The sequence below is a fragment of the Acanthochromis polyacanthus genome, chromosome 2 (genome assembly GCF_021347895.1).
Source record: "Acanthochromis polyacanthus isolate Apoly-LR-REF ecotype Palm Island chromosome 2, KAUST_Apoly_ChrSc, whole genome shotgun sequence".
Lineage (NCBI taxonomy): Eukaryota > Metazoa > Chordata > Actinopteri > Pomacentridae > Acanthochromis > Acanthochromis polyacanthus.
Window position 1 is genome coordinate 21,783,717 of NC_067114.1, and position 25,896 is coordinate 21,809,612.

General features: G+C 41.8%; 1 protein-coding gene across 1 annotated transcript in view; it reads right to left on the minus strand.

Annotated features, from left to right (window-relative positions):
* fto (FTO alpha-ketoglutarate dependent dioxygenase) overlaps positions 1-25,896 on the minus strand; it is a 120,169-nt gene that overhangs the window by 74,787 nt on the left and 19,486 nt on the right. The window contains exons 2-7 of the mRNA XM_022194983.2: positions 24,992-25,069; positions 23,736-24,771; positions 21,174-21,299; positions 13,560-13,639; positions 12,912-13,055; positions 5,870-5,989 (exon numbers count right to left, since the gene is read on the minus strand). Of these exons, the coding sequence (XP_022050675.2) occupies positions 5,870-5,989; positions 12,912-13,055; positions 13,560-13,639; positions 21,174-21,299; positions 23,736-24,771; positions 24,992-25,069 (1,584 nt within the window). The remainder of the gene's footprint in view (positions 1-5,869; positions 5,990-12,911; positions 13,056-13,559; positions 13,640-21,173; positions 21,300-23,735; positions 24,772-24,991; positions 25,070-25,896) is intronic.

Sequence of the window (25,896 nt, forward strand, 5' to 3'; positions counted from 1 at the left end):
ATTAGTGTATCTGTCCCAGTGTCTTTGTCCCTCCATGCCTGTGTTCATGTATATAAATGCACGAGTGAGAGCCTAGCAAAAGACTGACAGGGTTAAACCTGTTCGAAGCTCTTTTTTTCCCCCCGCTTCGGCTTACAGCAATGTTGCAGTGAGATTCTGTCATAGACAAACCTCTGTGGGATTCCATTCAATACTAGTGTACATCTTTAGGTACAAAGCTGCGGGCTGCATTGGCTCCAGGTAACATAAACGCTCCCTTCAAGCCACCGCCGCGTATCTGCCCATGAAAATTCTCTAAAGGGGTTTAAGTATTTACGCAGAAACACTATCAGGCACTGCCGAAAATTCAGCTTACCCTGTTGAATAGGGACTTCAAAGAGAATTGCAAATACCTTTGCACCGCTACATTTTCTCCCCTCTCTCTCTCTCTCTCTCTCTCTCTCTCTCTCGCTCTGTTTCTCTTCCTGCTTCTTTTCATTTTATATTTCCAAACACAAGCTGCTGCATGATGTAAAATGTATTATCAGCCATATATTTCCTCTTTAAATGAATAATAACAATAATCTCTGAGTAATTTCTTTTTTATATAGCTCCGTCTAAATAGGGCAAAGCAAGCAAGCTAATATACAGCTGCGGGTAAACAAGGCCATGCAATAATGAACGTGTGGATTAGGCCTCTAGTCTATGTTGTGCGATAAGGAAAAACAGCTGCTACTATCCAGGTAACAGCACATATTGACTGTCAATGAAGGATAAACTACTGTGCAGCTGCACATTTACTTCCTCCATTCCCACTGTGGACACACTGTGCATGCACACACACACACACACACACACACACACTCAAAACACACGGACACAAACACAAACAAATCTACATCTATACACATAGACGCACACCTTTACACACATTATATATGTATGTAGGGCCGCAAACATTTGCAGTATAATATACGTTTAAGCCTATTTACGCAGTATAGAGCTTTAAATGCAAAACAATATGATGTATAAACACAGTGTGATTTAATGTAAGAGATAATAAATGGCTTCATAATGAGCAATAAAAACGGTCTTTAAACACTTTACTGCTTAGTTCACACTTATAATTAATCTGGGTTCCATGTGTGCATATAAAGTGGGTATAAAACTCTGTCCAACTGTGCAAATAAAACGGCAAGCGAAAGAAAGAAAAAGCCTCCTGGTAAACATCTGCAACATGATTCAGCTGTAGCCTCTAGCTTTCAGAACACGCTGCCTTTTTCTCTCACCTGGACCAGCACGGCGAGCCCTCCAAATAGTACGTTACAGAAAAACTGCTCCCTAAAATTATTTACAGCGAAACGCACAACAGAAACCATAACATTTATAATGTTTTACAAAGCCATCAAATAAGTGGAGAGGGGATTAATTGCCCCGGCCTGACCTTAAAATAATTATTTTGAGCGGTGCAACTCTAAACTCCAATGAAATTGATACACTTTGATAATTAGATTCTTGGCACTGACCCGCTGAAGTCAATAAAGGTTATTAAGGCCAATTGCTGTCTAAACGCATTACGGGCAGAGTAAACTGTCCGTCGGAGGCCCCTGCTACTCCAGCGCCAATATGATAATCCATTCTCCGTCCTGGGGGTTTCTTCCCTAGCGCCTGTGTCTCCACTCTGCCATACAAAACCAGATTGGATTCGCTTAACCTTTCCAGGACTTTGATCAAATGAGCTCACACTGCAATAACATTTACATTGACCCTCCACCCCCCCCAACGCACAACCTATCTCTCTCTCTCTCTCTCTCTTTTTCTGTCTCCCCTCCTCCGTTCTCTGTTTCTGACTCTACAGACTCTCCCTACAGCTCACTACCCCCCCCCCCCCCCCCCCCCCCCATCCCTACTCTTTGCTCAATAACCTAATCAGCTACTGATGGCGACCGGGCCAGGCTGTGTGTGATTGCGGCGCTACCCTCCTCAGCAGCCCCAGATTGTTTCCGAAGACTGTTATTACAGCGAGGGGAGAAGATGAAATGGTCACCGAGCGCATCTCTGCACACACACACACACACACGTGCACACAAAAGCCAAGCCTCCATTATAAATCAGAGGAAGCAAATTTTTGTCACACAGGGAGGAAAAAGAAAAAAGAGAGAGAGAGAGAGAGAGCGTGTATAAGTATATACGTACATGTGTGTGACCAAACCGTCGGAAAACAGGGACTGACAGGCTGGGTGAATGGAGTAGAGGAAGACGTGGCCCCGATACCACTTCCTGTTTTGTACATCTTGAAGTATACAAATGTATTCAACTGAGTGGATCCCATTTATTATGAAAGTAGATTAATTTCCTTGATATGTGTTGAAAAGATTGCCATCTACAAGGCTCGTTCTCCTGTCAAATGAGGGAGAAAGTGTGAGAAAGAGATGTGGCGAGATAGCGGGAGCGAGAGAGGGAGAGAACAAGAGAAAGAAAGAGCATAAAGAGAGAGAGAGAGGGAGAGAGAGTAGAAGATGGCGTGCATTGAAATCTCTTTGCATCCGGTGGCTTTTGAAGTTGTGAGATGAGCAGCCACAGAAGTCAGGAAAGTGACAAATTAGGGAAAAAGCTGTACTGTGCAAGCAGAGCTGCTAAATCAATTAAAGTCATGCCGAGTGCATACATTAACATCAATGGCTCACACATACACACAAAAACACACACACACACACACACAGGACAGGGGAGAGAAAAAAAAATAGAGGGAGATGTGCACATGGGCTCGCTGTCGCTGCTCCCCCACAGTGAAAAGAGGAAAGATAAAAAAATACCACACCGGTATTTAAAATATTCTGCATAAAGCCAAGACTCTCTGTCTATTGTCACTCAGGCGGAAGCTATTCATTGTTGCTAGTTTAAGGAAATGTCACTATTGTATGATAGCCATGATAGCAGAGTCCTGTGGGAACACAAGGCCGCGAGCCAAGCAGGTCTAAACGGACTTCAGCACCGTGGATCACAGGGGAATGTAAAACCTTTAAGTTAATGCTCTTCTTTCACCCCCCAGAAACAACCTTTACCTTACATACCCCCCTTCTGCGCACACACACACACACACACACACATTATAGTTTTGCTGTACATTCAGATACATATTGCCACACTTGAAGATTATTCAGGAGCCTGGCTGTTTGTTTTCTATCAAGGAATCACATGAATTCAGGGCCAAGAGGAGGCGAAGCACGCAAGTGGACTTGTTTTGTTTCGGCTCTTTATTTATTTATTTATTTATTTATGTATTTTATCAGAATGTCATTCAAATGGAAGGATGAGCATTTGCATGACAACAGGCTGAGGAGCAGAGAGGGAGCCCCAGGGAGAGACAGTATCCATAAACAGGAGCTAGTCCCCCCCCCATATTGCAATATTCTTCATACAGACTAACAAACGCATACATAGCGCAGCGCATCCCCACAACCCTGTGTGCTAAATATGACAATAAAGGGAGGAAGGCTGGCTGTTTGTATTGCTATTTTAGCTGGATAAAACAATAGTCTGCTTTATTGCTAGAGCACAGTGCATAAAACAACACAGAGTCATTTTATAAAACCTATTTAAAGAGACATATATTTGTTATTTTAAAATACCCGTGGTGATATCAAATTTGACAAAAAAATAATGCTGTATTAAAATATACTCTGCAGGCGAACCGAAAAATCTAAGTAAATAAATAGCAAACAGCGTCTGCACACAGTAGGTCACTTGTATTTCACTAAATTACAGCGCGCTGTCAATTGCCGGCTTCAAAATGTAAAATATATGCAATAAAGGAATGTGGGGAGGAAGCCACATAATTTAAATAACTCAAAGTAATTTAGAGAAATGTGTTTTAATCTAACTGCAGAAAAGCCACAGCTATGAAAACCTCCAAAAGGAAAATCTATAAGTCACATCTATAAAGTGCTTTTCATCAGCATATCAGAGGTCGATGCATGTATGTAAATATTGCTGGCAAGAGCAATAATGTTGTCTTTCATCACAATAGTGAATCATTGCCTTTGTGCGCTCACCACTGTATTATTTTTGCATAAGTTCGATATGCATTTCTGCAGAAGACATACGTGCTTTTGTGCGATTTGACATTATGATTAATTAAATTTTCTGCCAAAGAATTTAATCTGTGAAATTAATGTTCTAAAAAAACAACACATCAGTGTAATTTGTGAGGCAAAATTACAAAAATACTGCAAACAATTTTATTGTCGCATATATATTATATACAGATTATATATTGTTTCTTTTCTTTCTTTTTTTTTTTTTTTTGAAAAAAGCTCATATTTTATTTGCTGCTTGGATAAAGTCTGATGCTCCTAATGTTCTCACTGCATGACATACACACACAAAAAAAAAAAATTCCACATTTGGACACACACATAAGGATGTGCTGTGGACATGGTTTGCCTGCCCATTAGAGAGAGACGGAGACACAGCAACGCAGAGCGAGAAAGACCTCACATTTCACTGATGCCCTTTTCTAAATACAGGTCCAAATCACACACTTCATCTGGGCCCGGAGGTGGAGCTCGAGATGAGTTTAGCCCCTGTCTACTCACCTCCCTCACCCACCCACCCACCCTCTGCCAGGCTGTTCAACTGTGGGAGAGAGAGGTGTGGGGGGGGGGAGACTATGAGTGGAGCTGAGCAGCATCGGTAGCAGCGGCACTGTTCTCCTCCAGCCCCTGTCTTTATCCCCGCCTGAGCATTAGATGTGATTACTGCTCAGCGCTCGACACTGACAGAGACAGAGAGCTCCCAGAGACAGCAGAAGTGGGTGAGAGACATGCAGGAGACAGAGAGAGAGGGAGCGGAGAGGAAAAGAGGAGCACGGCTCTTTCGTTCCCTCTGCTGCTGCTACAGTGATACAAGAGTGCCCCCTGCTGCTTCTGGTGTCTGGTGTCAGACACACACAAACACACCGACACACACACACGGACACACACTCTTTGAAATCCAGCTATGCGAGAGGGACAGTGTAGAACCTGAGGGGGGAGAGAGAACGCGACACCACGCGTGTATCTGTGTGTGTTTGCATGCCGCACATCTACAATGAGTGTGTCTGCGGCACATGTGCACCAAACAGAGCTGTGACTAAGGTGACTTAATTATGAGTCTGACGTTACTAAGTGATTCCTTTACAGTGGTGTCTAACTAATAGCTGCGTGCCCACGTTTCTCTCCAATAAAACTTCAGTGAGGCTACGATTAAACACATGACACATGCTTAATAACGTAGCGTGGAGAGAACTTAGACAATCCATCATGTAATTTTAAACACGCCCTCCCTCGTGGAGAGCGTTATTGGACAGCAGATCACTGGTGTAGTTTGTGTAAGAAGCACAAGCGGAGGCATGTTGAGCACTTTGAAAGGTGAAAATCCTTATAATTACAAGACAGAGTCACCACAGCAGCCATGGAAGTCCTTTTATTTTTGGGAAATGGTGTGGTATTTATTATTGCTATTATTTTTTATTATTGCTATTATCAACTAGGTATTAGTGTTGTAATAATGATGCTGTGATATACATATTTTTCTACATTTTTTAATATTAATAAATATAAGTAAAAAATATTTATTTTTCTACATATATTCCCATATTTAAATGGGTTTTACGTGCTAATTAAAACTACGTCCAAATGTTTCTTATTTTCTAGAAAAGGAATTTCCACAGGCTTTAGACTGTGAAACTGAACCTCAGGAGAAAAAGGAAGGGCCTGAAAAATGAAAAGGAAATACATTTTATTTACCCGCTAAAGAATTAGTAAAGTCACGAGTGAGTCGCTACCATATCCAGTAAACTACACAGCCTGAGGAAGCAGACAGTGAGACTGTGTCTGAGCTGTCTTACCATGGTCTCCATGAGCCTCCAGTCCTTCTCCAGCTGCTCCATCGGTCTGGTCCACCAGCTGCAGAAGCGGGCGTAGCGCTGGCCCTGAAACCAGTACTGTCGCAGCCACTCGAACTCCACCTGCACACACACACACACAGAAGAAAGATCCAAGTTTATAGGGAGAATTCACCCAAAGTTTCATCCAATGTAAGAAAAGGAAAAAAGTAGAAAAAAAAACTCTTAGCAAAATGTTTTTATATATTGTGTAAATTATGGAATTATCATTCAAAACATGTACACAAGGAAAATTGTAGTCGTACATAATAATTAGAATAGCTTTTTGGCTTTAGTTTTATTCCAAAGTTGCCTCTCAGCTAAAAGTAAATAACTAGTAATACCAGTGTGTGTGTGTGTGTGTGTGTGTGTGTGTGTGTGTGTGTATACAATCGATATCTTCCTGTAAAAAATATCCTTTTTGTTGTTTTACTTGTCGTTTCAAAAGGTACATTTTTATGAAAGTGCATTTAAAGTACTTAAATATACAGTGTTTTCCTTTTTCTGTCCAAATACATTTCTATTTGTAGTAAAAATGGAAAATAAACGCCTGCAAAAAATACCTCAAAATGTCTCTGTTTCCTGTGAGAAATTAAATTGAGTATGATTTTGGGACAAAAAATAATACATTTTCCCCCACAAACATACATTTGCTTTGAATTGTTGCATACTTTGCATCTTATAAAATAATTTCAAAGTACACTGAGACATTTTTACGAGCATTCGGGAAAAAAAATCAAAGCAGTAAAGACACATTTTCATTACATGAATGAAAAATAGTCCCACCACAAATGGAAAACATCGGTCATCTCTGAAAGTACAAGCACACCCTTTAGAAACCACACTCACGCAAACAATACATTCACACACACACGAAAATGCATATGTCTGCTCACACACACACACACACACACACCTTCCAGTCAGCACACCTGAAAACTCCGCCTTCTTCCTTCTCTCCTCTTTCTCTTCCCTCCTTCCCCTCCTCTCCGGCTCCGTCTGGAGATGACAGTCTCGGCTGCCGAGCCGCTCCCCTCTCCTCCGCTGGGAGTGTTTTTGTTTCCTGCTCTTTTGAAGTGCTGATTTAATCCTCGCAAGGATGCTTCACGTAGCCAGGTGTAGCCTATCTATTTCTAAGTGTGTCTTTCTCCCTGCATGTTTGTGCGTTTGTACCTGTGCTGTATATGTGTCAGTGTGTTTGCGCCCCGGTGTGTATCTGTCTGCATAAGTGTGTGAGCAGCTTTGTTAATGTCGCCGCGCACAATTGCCAACGTGAGTGTGTGTGTGTGTGTGTCAAAGATTGCCCCAGTTGCCGCCAACGTAAACGTGGTACGCTGCGAGTTGCCCTCCCCCAAAACGTCCTACAAAGCATCATCCACCCAAAACAATGCACACTCCGTTTCATTTTGACGCAGACAACTGTACAACACAAAATGTAGCTGCATACAAAAGAGTCGCATATCAAATGGGACGGAGAGAGCTATTGTTCCTTTTCTCAAAACTATTTTGTTTATTGTTCTTCTAACAGAGCATTAGTCGACGTATACAGCAGAGCCCTTTCAGAGCCGTAAACTCACAAACAGTCGCAACAAGACTTGAGCACATTAATACTGTCTAAGAGGTCTTATGAAATGAAAAAGGTAATTTCTCTTTTATGTGAGTATTTCCTTTTTGTTTCACTGATGCATTTTGGACATATTAGTGCATTCAGAACAAGGGATTTGCGTGAGCCAGTCGTCCCCTTCAGTCACAACACTAAAACCATCTACCTGGTGCGTCAAAGGTCCTCCTTAGGCCTGGACACTGGGCCTTTGAAGGTGTCCCTTGTTTTTATTGAATGAATTGGCCTTGTTCTTGCATATAAATCAGCTCAGGATGTGAGGAGTTTGGAAGCAGAATCGATGCTTTGAGCTCGTTGTCGTGTTCCTCGAGCTCAAGGAAGCTGCGACTGAGAGATGCCTCTGCTATGAGTGGAGTCCTAGGTCTGTGATAATGTTCACTCACAAACAAATCACTTCTTGGATTGAGGTTTGTTAGCATGGCATCCGCCTTAACCTCCTCCAGAGAACTATGTTTTACAGTGAAAGAACATTAACAACCCTGTATGGGAACAAAAAATGGCCTCCAAATATGATCTTGTCATTAAGTTTGGCCTCAAAATATATTAGCCAGTGAAATTAAGTTGTTTATGTATGAAGGTAATTTGTAGAAGAAAGGTAGGCTCTTTGTTACTAAACCAGCAAGTCTACCTTCAAGCTTAAGAGGTCATTTTTCAGGTGGTCAGATAATTTGAGGACAGTCTTCTCCCCACACTTTTCTGATATTGGATTCATTAGGGTTGTGCCTGATCATGTCTATACCTTTCTGAAAACTAAAGTCTGACATTTACCCTCACTTCAAACTGTGACTGGCTAACTGTACAGAGGGCAGAAAGGATTTAGGGTTTGAACTTTCCTCTCAAGCTTCTTCTTTTGTTTAGCACAACTTTTTCTTAGATTTTTTTTTGTTGCCCTGCATCGGAGTGCAGCAAGAACACCAATAAACATTTTAGATATCCAACATGGTCGGACGATGCATTTTATGGGATACATCTGAAAGACACTAACTCAACTCTGAGGGAACCCATATTATTGCTAGTGGATGCAGCATTAACATACTGGTAGGCTGGAGGTGTGGAGGTTAGCGGGTGTAACATTGCAAAGATATTTTCCGAGTGGTTGCATTGGGGGTTTTTTAATACTGAAAACTAAAAATTTATGTAATTATAAACTTTAATCAAGTCCTGCTACAATGATGCTTTCTTTATAAATCAAACAAAATAAATCAAAACACTACGACTACAATGTTATGCTACAATTGTTGACATTTTCTTGAGGTCATTGCACTGTAATATGATTCAAATCACCCACCATCCAGCACCCCAAAAACAACAGAGAACAAGAATCATTTACACAAACAACTTGAGTGAGGTCTGTCTGGGGTAGAAGCTGTGCACAGAATCATCCTGCCATTTACTTCCAAAAGGCTCTGATCACAGCAGGGATGACATGCAAGGACTGGGGCATGTCAGGGAGAATACACAGCCAGTGGCACTGCTCAGCAGCCTCTCAGTCACTCCATACAACCCACCTTTCAAAGAAATGTCATCCTTTATGGTCCCTTCAACACACTCCAAATCCACTCCCCTTCGATCACTACAGCTCAAACACACAACAAAGCCACGACAGCCGATATCGGACATCCTTTTCTCTCAGTCTGTCCCTCCTTCTATCTCTCTGATTGTCTGCCTGTCCTTTAGTGAGAAGAAACCAACCTGTGTCTCCACTTTGAGCTGACATGGCTGCCTGCCCCCGCTGTGCAGGCCAGAGGCAGCCACAAAGCAGGCCATCTAAAGCGACTGAGGAGTGCCGGCTATGTGGCATTTGGAGTCTGGCCACCCAGCTGAGAGTTACCAAGCGGGGAACTCTGACTAAATGCCACCTATCCAGGCAGACAGATCGAAAGTATGTGCGAAAGAGAGACCGGTTGTTAGGCCTAGTTTTTCACTGAGATGACGTGGGGGAGCGAGAGGGGAGCTGGTGACTCCCCTGCGGCAGTCGCTGTCATCTCTCCAGGTGATGGACACACTAACTACACATTAGCCTCACATTAGTCGACTGGCCGCCCACCACGGCAACTCTGGAGTTAAAGCCAAGTAGCCCCCTTTTTTCCCATTTAATGAGGTGCATTTTTTTCTCCACACCTTCACGGTATTCCCTGAGCGGGTCCAATCAATTTCCGGGCCGGGGCCCCGAGGTGAGAGCTGATGAGAATGTGATCGATCCCCCTCTGCCGTCCTCTGTTTGCCTTTCCTGGCCTCCTCACACATCAGCCAGGATAACTGGGGCCCCAAGCTTTCTGTGAGTGACCAGGCATGGAATTCACACTCATCACACACTTGCCTGAGTGGTCATACACAAGCTAGGTTATAATGTACATGCACAGATTATTGTATACATTTCAATTTCTACCTACATCCACAAACCAGTAGCGTTTAAACCCTTCCCTTTTTTCTTCAGACCATAGATGTTGATAAAAGTGTTTATTCTGTCTCCGCTGCCCCTGGAGAAAAGCTTCTTAATGTTTTTGTAAATAACATCATTAAATAACAGTTGAATTAATTAATTAAATCTTCAAAAACACCTGCAGTAAATGCTAAAGGGTAAATCATAATTGTGCAGAATTCAGAACAGGTGAAACACACTCGCTTATGGAACATTATTGCTTTTTTTTAAAATTTGTATAGCATTTTCAAAACAAACGTACAAGGTGCCGAGAAATTAAAGAACTCCAAAAATAAACCTGCTGGATGAACAATAAAACTGCCTTGCATGAATTAAAAGCAGTGTTAAAGGGTAATAAAAGTGGTAAATACAGCAGGAATAAAAAAGAACAAACTACACGCTGCATCGCTCTACTAACAAAACTGTGTTTTGAGAAGTTATTTATAAGATTACAATGATGCTGCCACTGTAAGCCCCTCAGGAAAGGTGTTTCAAAGCCAGGCAAAGACCTGCGAGCCTGGGGAGACATTCTGGCCTGGAAAACAGGACATTGGAAGGTCACACACACCTGCTTCCACACAGTTTACTTTGTGCCAGAACATGTGGGAAAACCTCATCCCTCCCTTCAATATTTACTGTGGGGGGACTAGCATCATTAGAGGGGGTCCCTCAGGGCACTCTGTCACACACCCACCTGGGAAGTGACACAGTGGCTTTAAATGAGACAAGACATTTGCGTCTGGGATTAGCATTTCAAAGCCAAACATGCACACGGGGGCCGTGTGGCGATGCTATGTTAGACTACCCCCACCAACCCAAGACAGGAGGGAAGATTAAAAGGAGACAGAGAGTGGGACCCATGCTTAACAAACAGGTGGGAACTTCAGTTTTTCTGTCTCTGTGTCCCATCAATGCCTACTTCAACGCAACATCCCGCCCCATTCGCAAAACACTGACGCTCAGATGGCAGACGCTCTGCTTCATCCCCGTCAGACCCCGCCTACATTCTCTGATAAACGTCAGCCTCCATTCCCCCCCACCCACTGCACCACATTGTACAATATCCATGGAATGTCAGCCGGTGCTGGCTCACTGTTTAGCACTTTTTAAGGAAAGGCCCATAAGGCACTGCTCAGGTCAGGCTGCCTGCTTGTCTCAGGCTTGTTCACTCCTCGGTCGTCCATGTCAAACACGACCTGCGCAATATGCACCCACCAAGCGCCAAAGTGGGCCGCCATCATAAATAACTCCACCAACAATACATCATTTAAGTGGGTGTTCTGCTCTCGTGGGCAACTCCAAACAAATGGCCACATCGATCATTGCGAGTGCCAGGTAGGGTAGGCTTGAGCCCCCGAGAGCTACTCCCCTTCACTTAAACACTCACAAGTACATACACGCACACCTGCTCTTTTATAAATAGGCCCCTGTTTTCCTAAATAAACCTGCCTTGCCCTCCTGGTGGGGGCGTATGCTTGGTAATCCTGTGGCGCTATGCGGCAAACTAGCAGGTGTTGCTAGCTCAACTAGCGCAGCAGTTCTCCTGACACAGACAGCCCCATTGTTTGGCACTGCTGAATAATTAATATTGTCTACAACCTTTAAACAACCTTACGTCAGACTCATCTGTCATGGCGTCCTGCTGAGGGGCCTGGGTGCTAGCGTAGGCTAGGATGTGCACTTTGGGCCCAGGGGTGTAAAGGGGGAGAGGTGAAGAGCGATATTAACTGTTGGCCTGCGGCAAGCTAACACAAGAGGCTGGTGGCTCTGCAGACAGCCCCTCACTGTTCCTCTTTTTTGACCTCACTCCATCCCTCAATACCCCGAGCCAGCATCATTCATTGTTCAGTATGAAAAGGGGTTAGGAAGGGGAGAGGGGCATGACTCCATCTTTAGAAAACATATGGAGAGGCTATTGCCTTACGATCCATCACAGGGCAGGACAAATGAGAACAACCTGGATTTCATATTGTAGGCATTTCCCCAAGTAGAAACAACAAGGTAAGTAGAAGGTGGGAAGTTGGCAAGCTCCCATTCTGCCATTTACAGAGCTTTAACCTGCTATCAGAATATTCCCAGTCTGGTCTCGAATTCTCATGATGCAGAGGAAATGGAATCAAGCCAGGATTGACTCCATATAGCACATGCTTTTGCTCATCAGTTACCACAATTAGTCTATAAAGCAGACTTTCAATCACCAAAATTTTATCAATGTAATTGTGGGAATGCTGTATTGTTTGTAAATTTGATTATTTAAATCCTAAGTCATACTTCGGTTGTCGGTAGCATTACTTGGAAGGAGTATTATATCTTTGTTACACGACAGACCCACCAAAGAACACAAGGTCATCCAAGGGGCTAAATGCATGTGCACTGGACTTTGCAAGTATGTAAATCCATACAATGCAATAAGGACAAATGCATGCTTGCTGAGACATTCAATTCCTTAATTCGATATTTATCCATGGTATTCATACAGAATGTTCTCTTTGTATTCCACAACAGTTGCTGTGATGCTGTCCACATGAAATTGCATCATATTTGCAGATGGTTCTTAGTTCTTTTTAACCTCTTTGCAGTACCAGATGGGTGAGGATTACAGCATCAGGGCCATTCAGATAGTGTCAGGGAGGTTCATGACCACAGACTTAAAACTTTCTAAGACTGGCACGCTATTGCCAAAACTCTTTTGGTGCATATTCTGTGTGGCCATCCTCACTTATCTGATTCTCTGGGAAGGCTAAAAACAAACCTTTGCACATGCTGTTCGGACCAGTTTGATTCAGGTCTGGTGCATAACTGCATAAAATTTAAACATTAACATCTGAACCAGCTTCACTGAGCCATTGAAGCAAGTGTTATGCAAATGCACAAATAAAATCAGACAAAAGTAAAATATGCATGCCCACGTATGCATACATGAGCATTCACATGCATGTGTACACAAATCACCACGTCCCCACCTCATTGTGAATCTCCTCACAGTTCTGTAGCGTTGTCGGCAGCAGGGCCAGCAGGCTGTAGGAGCCCGTCTCGGGGTCAGTGTGCAGGTTGGACAGAGCCTCTTGGCACCGTGACTGGATGTAGGTCAGAGTACCACTGGAACACTGATAGAAATGAGACAGACCAACTGTTACATACACAGCCCAAAACACAAGTTTAATGTTTTTTATATGAAGCTACAAACATGTAAAAACTGTAACCAGACAGAAGAGGTCTTGATGACCAGCCCTCCTGATCCTGAAGGTAGCATCTCATTTGTTTTTTTCAAAATAAAACTGTACTCTGCATATTAACAATTTTAAGTATATTTATATAAGTACATTTTTATGCTAGTTTTTTATATATTTAAACTGCATGTTGTTTTAATGTAAATGATAAAAGCTTATATGCAAAGGCCATTCATTTTTCATGGTTATTTCTCAATAAATGATATCAATGGTTTGTAAGATGACAATACTGTCTTCTTGAACCTTTTTTACAGTCTGTCGATAAAACAGTATGGCAGCAATCCTGACTGGGCCCAAAGGAGACTGTTGGCACGCTATAAAGCATTCTCATAACAAATTCCAAACACAATATTTTCCCTTTTAGTCCCGCTGACTTCTCACCTCAGCCACTCTGTGTGTGGAGCTGAAGCGTGCAGCGTCTCCAGCTAGGACACAGTGCTGGTGGGTGCTGTTCAGGTCATCTGGTAAATACAGCGAAGAGCAAACTGTCAGAACATGCTAACGATGTCACCAAGAGTCATCAAAAGAGCAGCATATAAGAGTAAACAAGAGCTGAAATCAGCAAAGAAGAGATCTCATGTTTATTCTGTGGGTTTTATTAACTATAATAATGAATAGAAGAGACTATAAAATGAAAGGAAGAGATGACGACAGAAAAACAGATGAAAAGTACGGAGTGAAGGAACATGACAACTAAATCATCTTGTACTCTCAGACAGATTGGGCTTGGTCCAGCACCGAATCAAATAGAATGAGCAGCATTGTACCATAATTTTAATTACCAAACAAAACCAGATCGCGCTCAATCTGTCAAGATGGAAGAGCCATACCAACAAACATTTGTCCAATATCACACAAGCTTTACAAAGAGGCCTTACTGCTGTTTCCTGTGTATCCCTCCATGTGTTTCTTTGTGTGTATAGATGTTTCTCAGCCCTGCCATTATTTGCCTCATACCAATAATTAATTTAGCCATGACAGAGCTGTCATTCACAGCACATGTGCATATTTACACCCGCCTTGAGCAAGAGTACACCGGCTAATGCCTGTGATTTGAAAGTCAAACAGCCAAATGCTTTGGGAGGAAGATATTATTGTTTGGTGGGAGGAAAAAAAAGATGGTGACAAACAAAACAACTTGCCGGTGTTTTCTTCACCCTGATGAGATTGTGAAGGATTAGGTCTCTGGGCAGAATTACTCTGCGTCTTTAAAACTGTTTATATCCAATAACAAATTATCTCCATCAATCTGCTCTTTTCTTGGCGCGTCTGATGCGTCAGTGGGATCAGGAGGGAGTAGAGGCAAACTCGATAACTGTAATAAATATTTATCTTTCTTTCAACCCCTGTGCCTGCTGCCACTTGTCCTCCTTTTCCAGGAAGCAGGCTTTTAAATATATTGGGTCAACTCCTTTCTCCAGTCCCCCTGTGCATTGGGAGCTGGAAATCTGATTATTGAACAGGCCCGGTGTCAAGACTTGCATTGTTCTTTTTAACCACTGAAATTCCATTTGGGTGGAAATGATGGTGATTCAATTTGCCTCCAGCAGCTCAAGACATTAGCAGTTCAAAAGGGCTAGCCGCCGACAAATGGTGCTGAAAATACATTATGGTGTCTGTGGTTATACACCATTGTAGTTTCCTTTTAATACCACAAAACTACTTATCATACGGTGTATGTCACTAAAACACTGGTACAATATATTTTAACACTTGGTTTAGTGGTGGCTGCTGTCTCTGTGTACATGTGTGTACTTACGATGGAAAAGGGGGGCCATAGCTGCCCCTCAATAAACTGCATTCTTTGCTTGTGTGAGAATGTGTATTTTTGCGCATGCGAGTTCTGCAAATTTATAGGTGAGTGCATATGTTTGTGCTTTGTGCCAAGTATTTAATTCAGGTAGACCAACAAAGCGACAGACGGCCGAGGACTGTGTGAGCTGCTATCGTTGTGGAGCAGTTGGCCTCTCAAGGGCGTACTCACCAAGTGGAGCATAAATCCCCACTGATCCGCGACAGTCAAGTCCCATTAGAATGGTCTGCACAACAGCCCATCACTCTATTATCATGGCTGGCCTGAAACTGACTGTTCTATTGTAAATCTCATCCAGCTAAAGGAGGTCGGCTTCAAGCCCTGTCAAGCTGAATATTAGGTACAGACATTGCTGCTCTCAGATGAAAACATAGCATCTTCAAAGAGTCAACGTCAGGAATTCATTAAAACCTTCCTTTTCCTTATTGGTAGTGGTCTATTTGAAAGCTACTATAGCCACTCCAACATTATATATGCACAGTAGAGAGGTAATCTTATCAAAGTGTACAATGTCCGGTTATCTGTTAGATGATGAGTGGATGTTTTCAGCTTTTTGAAGCTGTTTAAATAAATTTAAATATTTAACTTCACATGATATACTTCTAAGTATATCAGCATGTCCACTGTCAGTGTGCAACCTAGTTTAAGATTTCTTTAACATGGAAACATCTGTACACATGCGATGATATTATACTTTTACCAACACTAAAATAAAAATATCTCTACATCTGTCACGGAGCTCAGGACTCAACCTGAGGATGGCTGCTTTGTAACAAATGATTTAACTGCAGCTGATAAGCTGTGACTATCAGTGACACCTTATGTGTCTGAAGTGAAAGAAAGTGCACAGTGTGATTTACTGTTAGAGCCTGCTCGATCCTGTCTCCATGTTGGGGTTAATTTACAGTATAATAGAAAGTAATCAATGCTATGTGAGTCATTCCATCTCATTTCAACAAATCTGAGGAAATTTTGTTGCATGACCTCCTCTGATCATCTCCAAACTTTTTTTTTAACTATCCCAACATAAGAATAGATTACTTGCAAAGTTTTAACATCATATGATTGCTATTTGCTAAGTTATAAAATATTTAAATCCCTATTTTTCCACTCGGAAATTGATATTTTAGGTAGAAAGGCTTGATTTAGGAAGATAATACTGGGAACTGACTGATGATATAGACTTACAAGTGATCTGAAGGGTTCAAACACCTTAACAATAGAGCAGGAAAAAAAATTTGGAATGAATATACCCATTTCTCTGTGGTACAGGGCAATTTAAAAATTTGGCGAAAATGGCATTTTTCAAGAATTTAGGCATTTTTTTCACAAATTTTAATAAGTAACAAGGTTCATATGTTATAAAAATCTCAAAGTACCTTAAAAGTTCTCTCTAACCTAAAAATATCCAAGAGCTAGCTAGTCTCCTTAGACCTCAAAACGATGCCTATTTATGAAACAGACTGAAAAACACCATACATATATTGGCACAGAAACCAATGTGGGACATGGAGTAGAAACATGAAACTTTGTCTGTATAACAATAAACATCCGAATAATTGATATCTGAAGTATCAACATTGTTTCTTGAATCCTTCATGGCCAATTTAACCAAGAAATGCACTATGTTTTATAGGCGTTTTTTTAGGAATTCTAACTAATATATTGCAGTTAAAATGAGTTATATTGCCTTAGGTCCCATGTAAAACATGTAATTTGTCCCCAACTTATCACACCACTATTTCTGTCCTTTGAACTGCTTGAATTTCTCTGAAATCAGGCCATCATCTGCACCAGATATGTGGTACTGTCCACCACGGCGTGTTGAAGGAGCAGTGATTGGACAGAGGATGTGGGCTGTAGGCACCCACACTACGTCATCCTTTCTAGGCCATGTGAACTTCTTGCTGGGACCTTTTGGGTGCATGAATTTCACTTGCAAATCTTCAAATTCAGCTGATAAGTCAAATACGATACCGAGGCTGTCCTGAGAATGCAGTCTGGGAGTGATGCCATTTCTTCTTATTCAGTTACTGTATGAAAGAAAAAACAATGTCTATATAATAATTAACTTCAGATATGCCCTTTGTAACTTATACTACGATGCTGATGCTTCAGATTCATCTTTCATCTTTAGTTGGTCATGTAAATGGTTCCTAAAAACAAAAACGAGGATCAAAATATATAGTAAATTGATTCAGCAGTTGCTCATCTTTGGCACAAGAAACAAATATGAAAGTAAGTTCACACATACTAGTTCCTCCAAAAAAAATTTGAACCGCGTACCATGTATCCCACATGCACTTTTTAATGCCTAAAGTTAGGCTATTTTGGGTCTACACCTGAGTTCAACAGCCTATAAATCAATAAATAAGCTTTATTTTAATGTTTTAAAACTTTTACCTTATGCAACTTTCATTAGTAAAGAAGAAAATTCATTCTTTCAATGTCTTTTCACAAGAATAAGTCCTAAAATAGAGGCATGAAAAACCCAAAATAAAGTCGCCCATGAAATAATAAGGATATTTTGGGAAATTCCACAGTCCAGTATTTTTTTATTTTCATTCATTTCTATACTTTTCTCACCAGAAGGGTAAAAGTTTTGGAAGGGGAAAAAATTCTGACCATGTAAAAGGAGTATAAATTGCTTTTTTTAGTAGTTTAAAACCCTAAAATCATAGGCGAGGATTAAGTTTGGACTGACTATGGGTATTAGATTAGATCATTACTGCTTATACTGTATGTTTATAACCATAATACTTTGCATTTGTTCATAAAATTACCCAAATAAAGCCCAAAAAATTTTTTGGGAGGATCTGAGAAAGTGGTGCAACAAGCATTTGTTGAATTGACATGGAATGACTCATGTTACTGCTTTGTAAATGTGCAAAATTCACTAATTTTGGAGTCACTTACATGGTTCTTTCTGCTGTTTGATGCTGCAGGTTTTCAATAAACTCAGAGGAAACACTCCCACAAACAGCTGAAAGTAACAAACGCAACACAAACAACTGATAAAATTCTGTCGGGGACATCTCAGTTTGTAATCGATGTGAAATTGTAGGGCGAAGTGAAGGAGGAAAGTGTTTTGTGATTGTTTTTGCATAGTGTCTTTTGCCCCCTGTGATGTTGTTGGACCAGTATTGGTGCAGAAATGTGGAGCCTTCCCCAGATCACTTTACACAATTCAAACTACACTGATTTTGTTGATTCATTAATGTGACTGTATGCTGACTAGATTTGTGGCATGTTGCAAGCGATAAAGAAGTATTAGTACGTCCGACCTATGACGACTGCCTTAACTTTTACAGAAAAAGACACCAGGGAATTTATTCAGACATTAAGTAGGCATATTTAGATGTCATCAGATTAACAGAAGGGAGTACAAGTCTGAAAGGGGCTGAAGATGATTAAAGCTTACAGAAGTAGATACACTGATCAACCTAAACATTCAAACCACCTGCCTAATACTGTGCAGGTTTTGCTGTCAAAACATGAACTCTGGGGATGTCTTGTATTGTTTGAGAGTTGCACATTGATAGTGGACCACTTGGATCCTGTGGGTGGTGGGGTGGGGCATCCGTGGATCAAGTTTGTTTCAGTGCATCCCGTCAATGTATGATGGGATTTTGTAGTCTTTGTCTGCGCCTTGGGCCCTTTCTTGTGTTCCTCAAGCTATTCTTAAGCAGTTTTTGAGGTGTGGTGAGATGAATTGTCCTGCTGTAGGAGGCCCCTCCAGTTAGCACAGAAGTGCCTATGAATTTCAAACACGTGTCTGGTCTGCAACGAAGTTTAGGTGGGCAGTACATGCCGAAAAATATCATGCATGTAATTGACGGGACCCAAGGTTTACCAGCAGAACACTGCATTGTAATGTGATGATCAATGCTATGCACTTCATCTGTCAGTGGTTTTTATTGTTGTGGCTGACTTTGTATGAATGAATGCATATAGTTTAAACTACTACTACTACCGTCCACAGAGTTGCGGAGAGGCTCAAGAATGGTGAAGATCTTTCAGGTCTTCACCAGAGTCTTTCAGGTCTTCACCATGGTGAAGACCTGAAAGACTCAGTGGACGGTCATCTGGCTGATGTTCAGCTGTTTGGCTATGTCAGACTTCTTGTGGCCAGCACGAAGGAGAGCAGATATCTCAACTCTTTTGACTTCCATCTTGATACAACTTCACCGGAGAACAAATTTGTATTAATGACACCTGCCTATGAGGTAGAACTTTCAGTTTGTTTAATGGAATTTTTCACTCCGACATGTAAACGTCTCTAAAGATCATGAAACCGAGTGTAACAGAACTTCTGCAAAGCCCGGTATTTGAAATTTACACATTTTTAGATAGCAAAAAATCTGAAATTCCTCATCTACTTCAGTCATGCCAAATAATCCAGAAAGCAGTCACTTTTGATTCAGGTTTTGCTTAACTCTAACAAACCACAAGCATATATTTACCAATTTAACCCAGAGAGAATCTGAATGAAGTTGCAAATGCCAACGCATGTCAGAATATACAGCTACAATGTTAAATACAAGGGTAATGCTGAATAGTGTACATTGGGAGTACCTATCAGCTAACCTTTCCTTCTGAGAAATTCACTTTGTTACTTTTTACAATGACTTAACTTATGATAGAGTAGAATGTGAAACACTGATTGAAGAAATACTGACAACAACAGAAAATATCACTGGTCCTCTGAAACCTATTTCATAGAGGCCTGTAGATCACATCAGTTATATTCCCACTGTCTCAAAAATTCCAAAAGCCAAAAGCTGCTGTAAATCTTTGCACTGTATGTAATACATCAGAATTGTATCTCTGATTTTGACATTTACTCAGTGCACAAGTACGGGGTTCAGCGTCTTCATAAAAAAAATAGTAAAGCCATATGTTACTGTATACCAGATGGATATTTGCCCTTGAGGGAATCAAAATGCTGTTTTTTTTAAATCACAAGAAAGCATGTCTTATCATTGAAATAAATACAGATACATTTTTATCACATACAAGTATGCCGGTAGCTAACAGATAGAATGGGACAATACAGAAAATGAGAAATGTGGAAATGTATTTGATATACTGATTTCTACACGAACACAGGAAACGTTTAGGCTGTTTGAAATGTAAGGCTGCCTTTTTGACACAAATGTAGAGGCAGCTTAAGTCAAAAAGGTAGCGAAAATCAGAAGAGGTGTGTCTCTCTCTGCATGTGCCATGGGTCTGGAGTTAGTAGTAACATTAGACAAACCATATTGTAGAAAAATGTAGAAAAGAAAGAAATACGCCTGTGCTGGTATGTAAACAGGGGCTAAATAAACAGTGATAAATGTATAAAGCTATGACATGTCTTTTATTTCTCAATAAGTATTTGTTTCTTCAAAGTCTATTTAGATCTACATCAGTAACATTATTTATTATGGCTAGCTTAAGTGACAAATTACATTTACACCGTGTAAGATTTTTAAAAAAAGCAGAGTAATTCATCAAACTGATGAAGACAGGACCAACACAAGATTGCACTTTATGTCTATCCTTATATACTTATGAAAGCAGAGTGCCTTTTAAAAATAATAAATCCCCCATCCATCCAACCAGGGGTCCTAACTTCTTGTACATCTGAACACAAGCTTCTGCTGTGATGTGGATAAATGTCCTTGCACTCAGAAAATATGAGAAAGCTTGGAAGGACCCATGGGACCGAAAAGAGGAGGGTGGAGGTGTCTGCTGCAGCCAAAAGCATTAAGCTATGATTTACACCCCTGTGGCTTGCTGTCTGTTCTCCCCATAGAGACATAGTCAGCAACGGGTCACAGGACTTCAAAAAATAACATTTGGTTTGCCTAACCTCTCTAATGCACACAATTTCATGGAACCTTAAAGCGCCGTGTTCAGGCCAAGTAACCTCTCTCTCGCACACACACATGACTCAGCTCTGTTTCTCCTGCAGAGAGAATTAGAGGAGGAGGACAGAGCATGAAAGTGAGAGTGAAGTGCATCCTGCTGGCATGGGTCATTTGGGACGAAGTACAAGACACACTAAAACACACGGCAATGAAAGTGTTCCTCCCTCCTCAGCCAGACACGGTGGTGAATGTGGCGAAGTTGTGTGAGCAACATGTTTACATGTGCATGTGTGTATTTCTGTGCGTGTGTTTATAGAGAAACTTTAGTACCTCTCATGTAATAGCAGTCTCCAGACTCCAGCGGCAGTGTCAGGCCAGGTGTGTGGATGTCCCAGGCTACTTTGAGCCCAATTCTCCAGCATGCCTTCTCAGCACTGCCTCCCTCACTGCTCTCACCTGTCAGTCATACACAGCCCAGCTCACTCAAACATTTGCATTTTACATATATACATTCATATTTACATTTTGGGCTTTGGGTAGACAGTGTGATTCAAACTGAGTGTGAAACTGCAACCTTGCTTAACCAGAAATGTCTCACATTGTTAAGGAAATTAATGTGTATTATGTTATAACAACGGCTTTGTAAAACAATGACAGTTTAGTTTTCTTTACATCTGTAAGCGTTTCCAGGTGATGCAGTAAAAACATTATAGCAATGACCATATACCACCAAAGATGGAGCCAGAAAAAAGATTCAAATGAAATTAAATATAGGATTAGCGAGTTAAAAGTAAGGAGTGCAATGATTAAATCAATATCAAGCAAACAGTGGATGTAAGATGTAAGCCTTTGTCTCCAGAAAGCAAGAATCACTTAGCAGTCGAGCAAAGATGATACGTGTTGCTGTGGTCATATTGGCTGTTAGCACAGGATCTTTAAGCTATAATTATGCTGTGCAAGAGGAAATAGTTGGATAAAAGCCCCTGATGTTGTTTAGTGAGTGTGTGAGAGTGTGTTATTGGACAGTATGTATCCTCTGATATTCCTGTTTCTGGACCCATTCACTGTAACCACCTCCCCTGTACTTCTCTCCCTTTCCATTCTTACATGGCATACTAAGAAAACAAGATTTGGCTTGGCTGGCCAACACCCTTCAGCAAAATCAATACTAAAGTCTTTCTGGGCCTCTCTGCCCCGCAGCTGCCTTTTCCTTTGCTCAGCACGGATAAATAGTAACTTAATTTTGAGCCATTGTGCTCTGAGAGCCAGCTAATGACAGCACTCCCCAAGGCCTCAGGAATGGTGGAAGATCATCCTCTGTGCCGGAAAACACTCGGTCGTGGCAGATTCCTTTGGATCAGTGCAGCTGGGAAAAACACAATTCTACACCTCTTTTGTTGAGCCAAAAAAAAAACAAGGTGAGGCTGCTGAAATAAAAAAAAAAACATCTCAAAGGAAGCAGGTGTCATGAAAAACATCTAGCCTCTGTACATCTAAACTATCTAACATGCTGTGTTTCTGTCTGCAGGCCTCAGCAACAGTCGTCAAAGTAAGAATTTTGTTAGCCTGGTTCTGGGAGTCCTCAGAGCTAACCACTGGAACATAGCTCTGTGGAGCGCTGATCAGACTTTCCTCTCTAAAGTCTGGAGCTGTGGGGTCACTCAGAACTAGAAAAGACATAGCTGCTAAGCACAGCAAGGTGTTATGCTGTAGTGTTTGAAGCCTGTGTTCACAGGGTCAGAGTTGAAATGACCTAGAACAAATCATTAAAGCAGACCTCTGCAGCAGGTGTTTCCAATGCAGAAAGCACAGCTGTAAAGTGTGTTGGGACGTCAGAGCAGTTGGCACTGCACCTGTGTGGTACAGTATCTTTGCTGAACCGCAGCTGCACCTTTAGCCCCGTCCACAATAGGAAATCATGCTTTGTTCTCATCTAAACCTTGGATTGTGCAGGGAATGGTGTATTGAGTGGCTGTACAAGGGAAACTAGATTTTACTTTGAAATTTACAATTTTAATTTGACAGAAAAGGGGTATATTATTAGTATTGCATTATTTATACAATAAAAAACTATTTTGCTTTGTATTGTGTGATATGCAATGTTTGAAATGGAAAACGAGAAGACATAAAAATTATATGGAACTTTGTAAGGCACGTACTAATATTTTAAATGTTAAAAATTGATGTCAGTACTATCCTTTATAGCTTGTTTTGCATATCTTCCAGAAACCTCACAGAGATTCTCCATCAACCCAATCAGCAAATACTATCAGCACTCGAAAGAGTGAGCATTCTGTAATTAGGGGACATCCTATTATCCATACAGTACAGTCTAGGAACACTTATCAAAGCAGGGCTCATTATTCCATATCAGATAATTGCACATCGATCATTTCTTGGGGAAATGATTTAGATGAGATGCGGTGTGTGTGATAAGGCCTGTTTGTTAAACTACGCCACTGAGCATGTTAAGAGCTCCGATCCAAATGTCTGTGATCTCCCAACGCACAGCCGGTGATAAGGCTGTCAGCAGCGAACTGGTGATGACATTTGATAATACTCTGACACTATCACATAGATGGATCTGATGGCTGCCTCACCAGAGGCCATGTCTACAGCTGCTACAGTGCTGCTGTAGGGCCACAATACACAAGGTTAGCTGCATCTGATCCACCATAAAGGGACTGAGATAAGTTGATGGGATGGATACTGAAGTGAAAGAGAAAAGGGAATCCTAATTTCAGAACCAAAATGGCAAAGATTAGCATGATATATTGGGATTAAAGTGATATGTGTTAAATAAAAAGCCTCTGAAGTGTTAAATCTGTCTTCAATAGTTCACTCCATTTAGCATAGTTTTGACCAGTATGCCATTTTAGCTTTGACCCTTACCTTTGTCATCATGACAGGTATAGCTGTAAACAGCCACTGGCGAATGAGTGATCAGATTCTCATCGTGATGCCAGCCTACTGCCATTTTCCCCATGCCATAGTATGGCTCTTCTTTGAGTTGGCTCATCGCTGCTGGGTCCATGTAGTTGAGTAAAGTGACATTGAACTTGACTGGACCAGTGCATGCCGGTGGAGGACTGGGCTGAGAACAGCCCTGCCCACCTGCGTATTCCTCCTTGTCCTGAATGTGGTGATCTGACAGGCTGTGCTTTAGTTGGGCCACAGGCTTCTCCTGGGCTCCTAGTCGCACAGGTTCAGTCTCTGAGCCACTGAGGGCTTTGGCTGCCCAGCTGGGACATTTTCCTTCACTGTGTTCTGAACCTGCTGCAACACTGGTTTCACTTGGTTTGACCTGGGAGGACTCTCCCTCCTCACTGCTGTGTCTGAACTCAGTCTCCCATTCCCCTTCTTGCTTGGACCCAGAGCAGCCTTCTTCGCTGTGTTTCGACTCAATGTCCCACTCCTCGCTGTGCTTAGACTCTGTGTCTCCCTCCTCACTTTGTCGGGACTCTGAGTCCCCTCCTTCACTATTCTTGGAGTCTTCACTGTGTTTAGACTCTGTGTCTCCCTCTTCACCTTGTTTGGCCTCTGCCTCTCCCTTCACACATTGTGTTAGCCTGTCTCCTTCCTTCAGCTGAGACACGTCAGAGCAGAAGAAGGTGTTAAGCTCCCATAACGCTTTGCAAGCCGCTCTCAAATCAGGGTCACAACAGTTTTGTCCTTTGACTTCAACATCCTCGCTGTGCCAGGGGATGGCAAAGAGCCGTGTGTCCAGATAGCGATAGGTGTGGCCCGGCTCACCCAGCAGGGCTCGTGACACGGCGGTGAACACATCTCGGTCACGGACGCGAACCAGATCCTTCAGGAGGCAGCCTTTCCTCCTGAGGGTGAGCAGAGCCGCTTGTACCCGTCCATGGAGCTCAGTAGGCAGTGAGCATGACCTCCTCAACACCAGGCCAGAGTAACTAGAGTCCCACTAGGAAACACAATTCATTCTTATCATGACATAATAACATAATATTGTCATAAAACATTCCTAAATTCAAATTCAAATTCATCTGATTTTTCAAACACATTTCCTTCTGAGCTAATTAAGGTGAAGAAGAGCAGATAACATCAGGCAAAACATGTTTGTAGGTGCTCTAAAGAAAACATCTAGAGATCACTGGCATTTCCTTTAAGTCGAGGTGACTGACCAGTTGCTGAAAGCCCCGATCTGAGGGTCCCAGAAAGGGGATCTTCTGGTCTCCCAACTCCTGCAGTAGCCTCCGCCTCTGTGAAACACAACACAAGAAAACAGACTGATAAGTAGATGCAGGAACACACAGCAAGCTGTGACCGTGTGCTTTTCATTTACTTTGATGTCTAACTTCAGAATAACCTGATCTGTTCTTCTCTAATCACTCAGCATAGAGCTTTTTGAGAAGGTTAGGAAGCGGTGGGGTTTTTGTTTGTTTGTTTGTTTTTAAATCTACATGACTCCAGTGAGGGAAAGTATTTAAGACCTCAAATTTTTAACAGTTCGAATTCATGATTGAAATTAGCCCCGGACCAATAAATTGGCCTGGGAGACTTATAACCTGATAAGAAACAACAAACAAGAATAAAACCCATCAAACTGAATCACCAGGTATTTGCAGGATATTCTAAAGAACAGGTTTTAACAAATGATGCTTTCAGAGCTGACTGAGGCATCACAGGAAACTGGCAAGCAAGTGATATTCATTGACGTCTCACGTTTTAATGATTTTGTGAAGGCCGCCGGTGGGTTCCTCACAACCTTATAAAAGATGCCCTGTGCCATACAGAGCTCCTCCAATAAAACCGTCAACCTGGTGGACGGATCAGAGTACCTTTCATTGGGCCACATTCCATTCTGACCTGTAAATCCAATGGCAACCGGCATAAAAACTATATGCACAAATAAATTTGCTTCTCCACCCGGCTTCTTCTTCGTCTCCTCCCTTATGTGCCTGTGTGAAGGTACGTGTGCATTGTATCTGTGTGCGTTTGTGCTCTTGATGCCTCATCATTCATTCTCCACAGGTGTGCGCACACACACAAACACACACACAGTCTCTGCACGGTGTCTCCAGAGCAG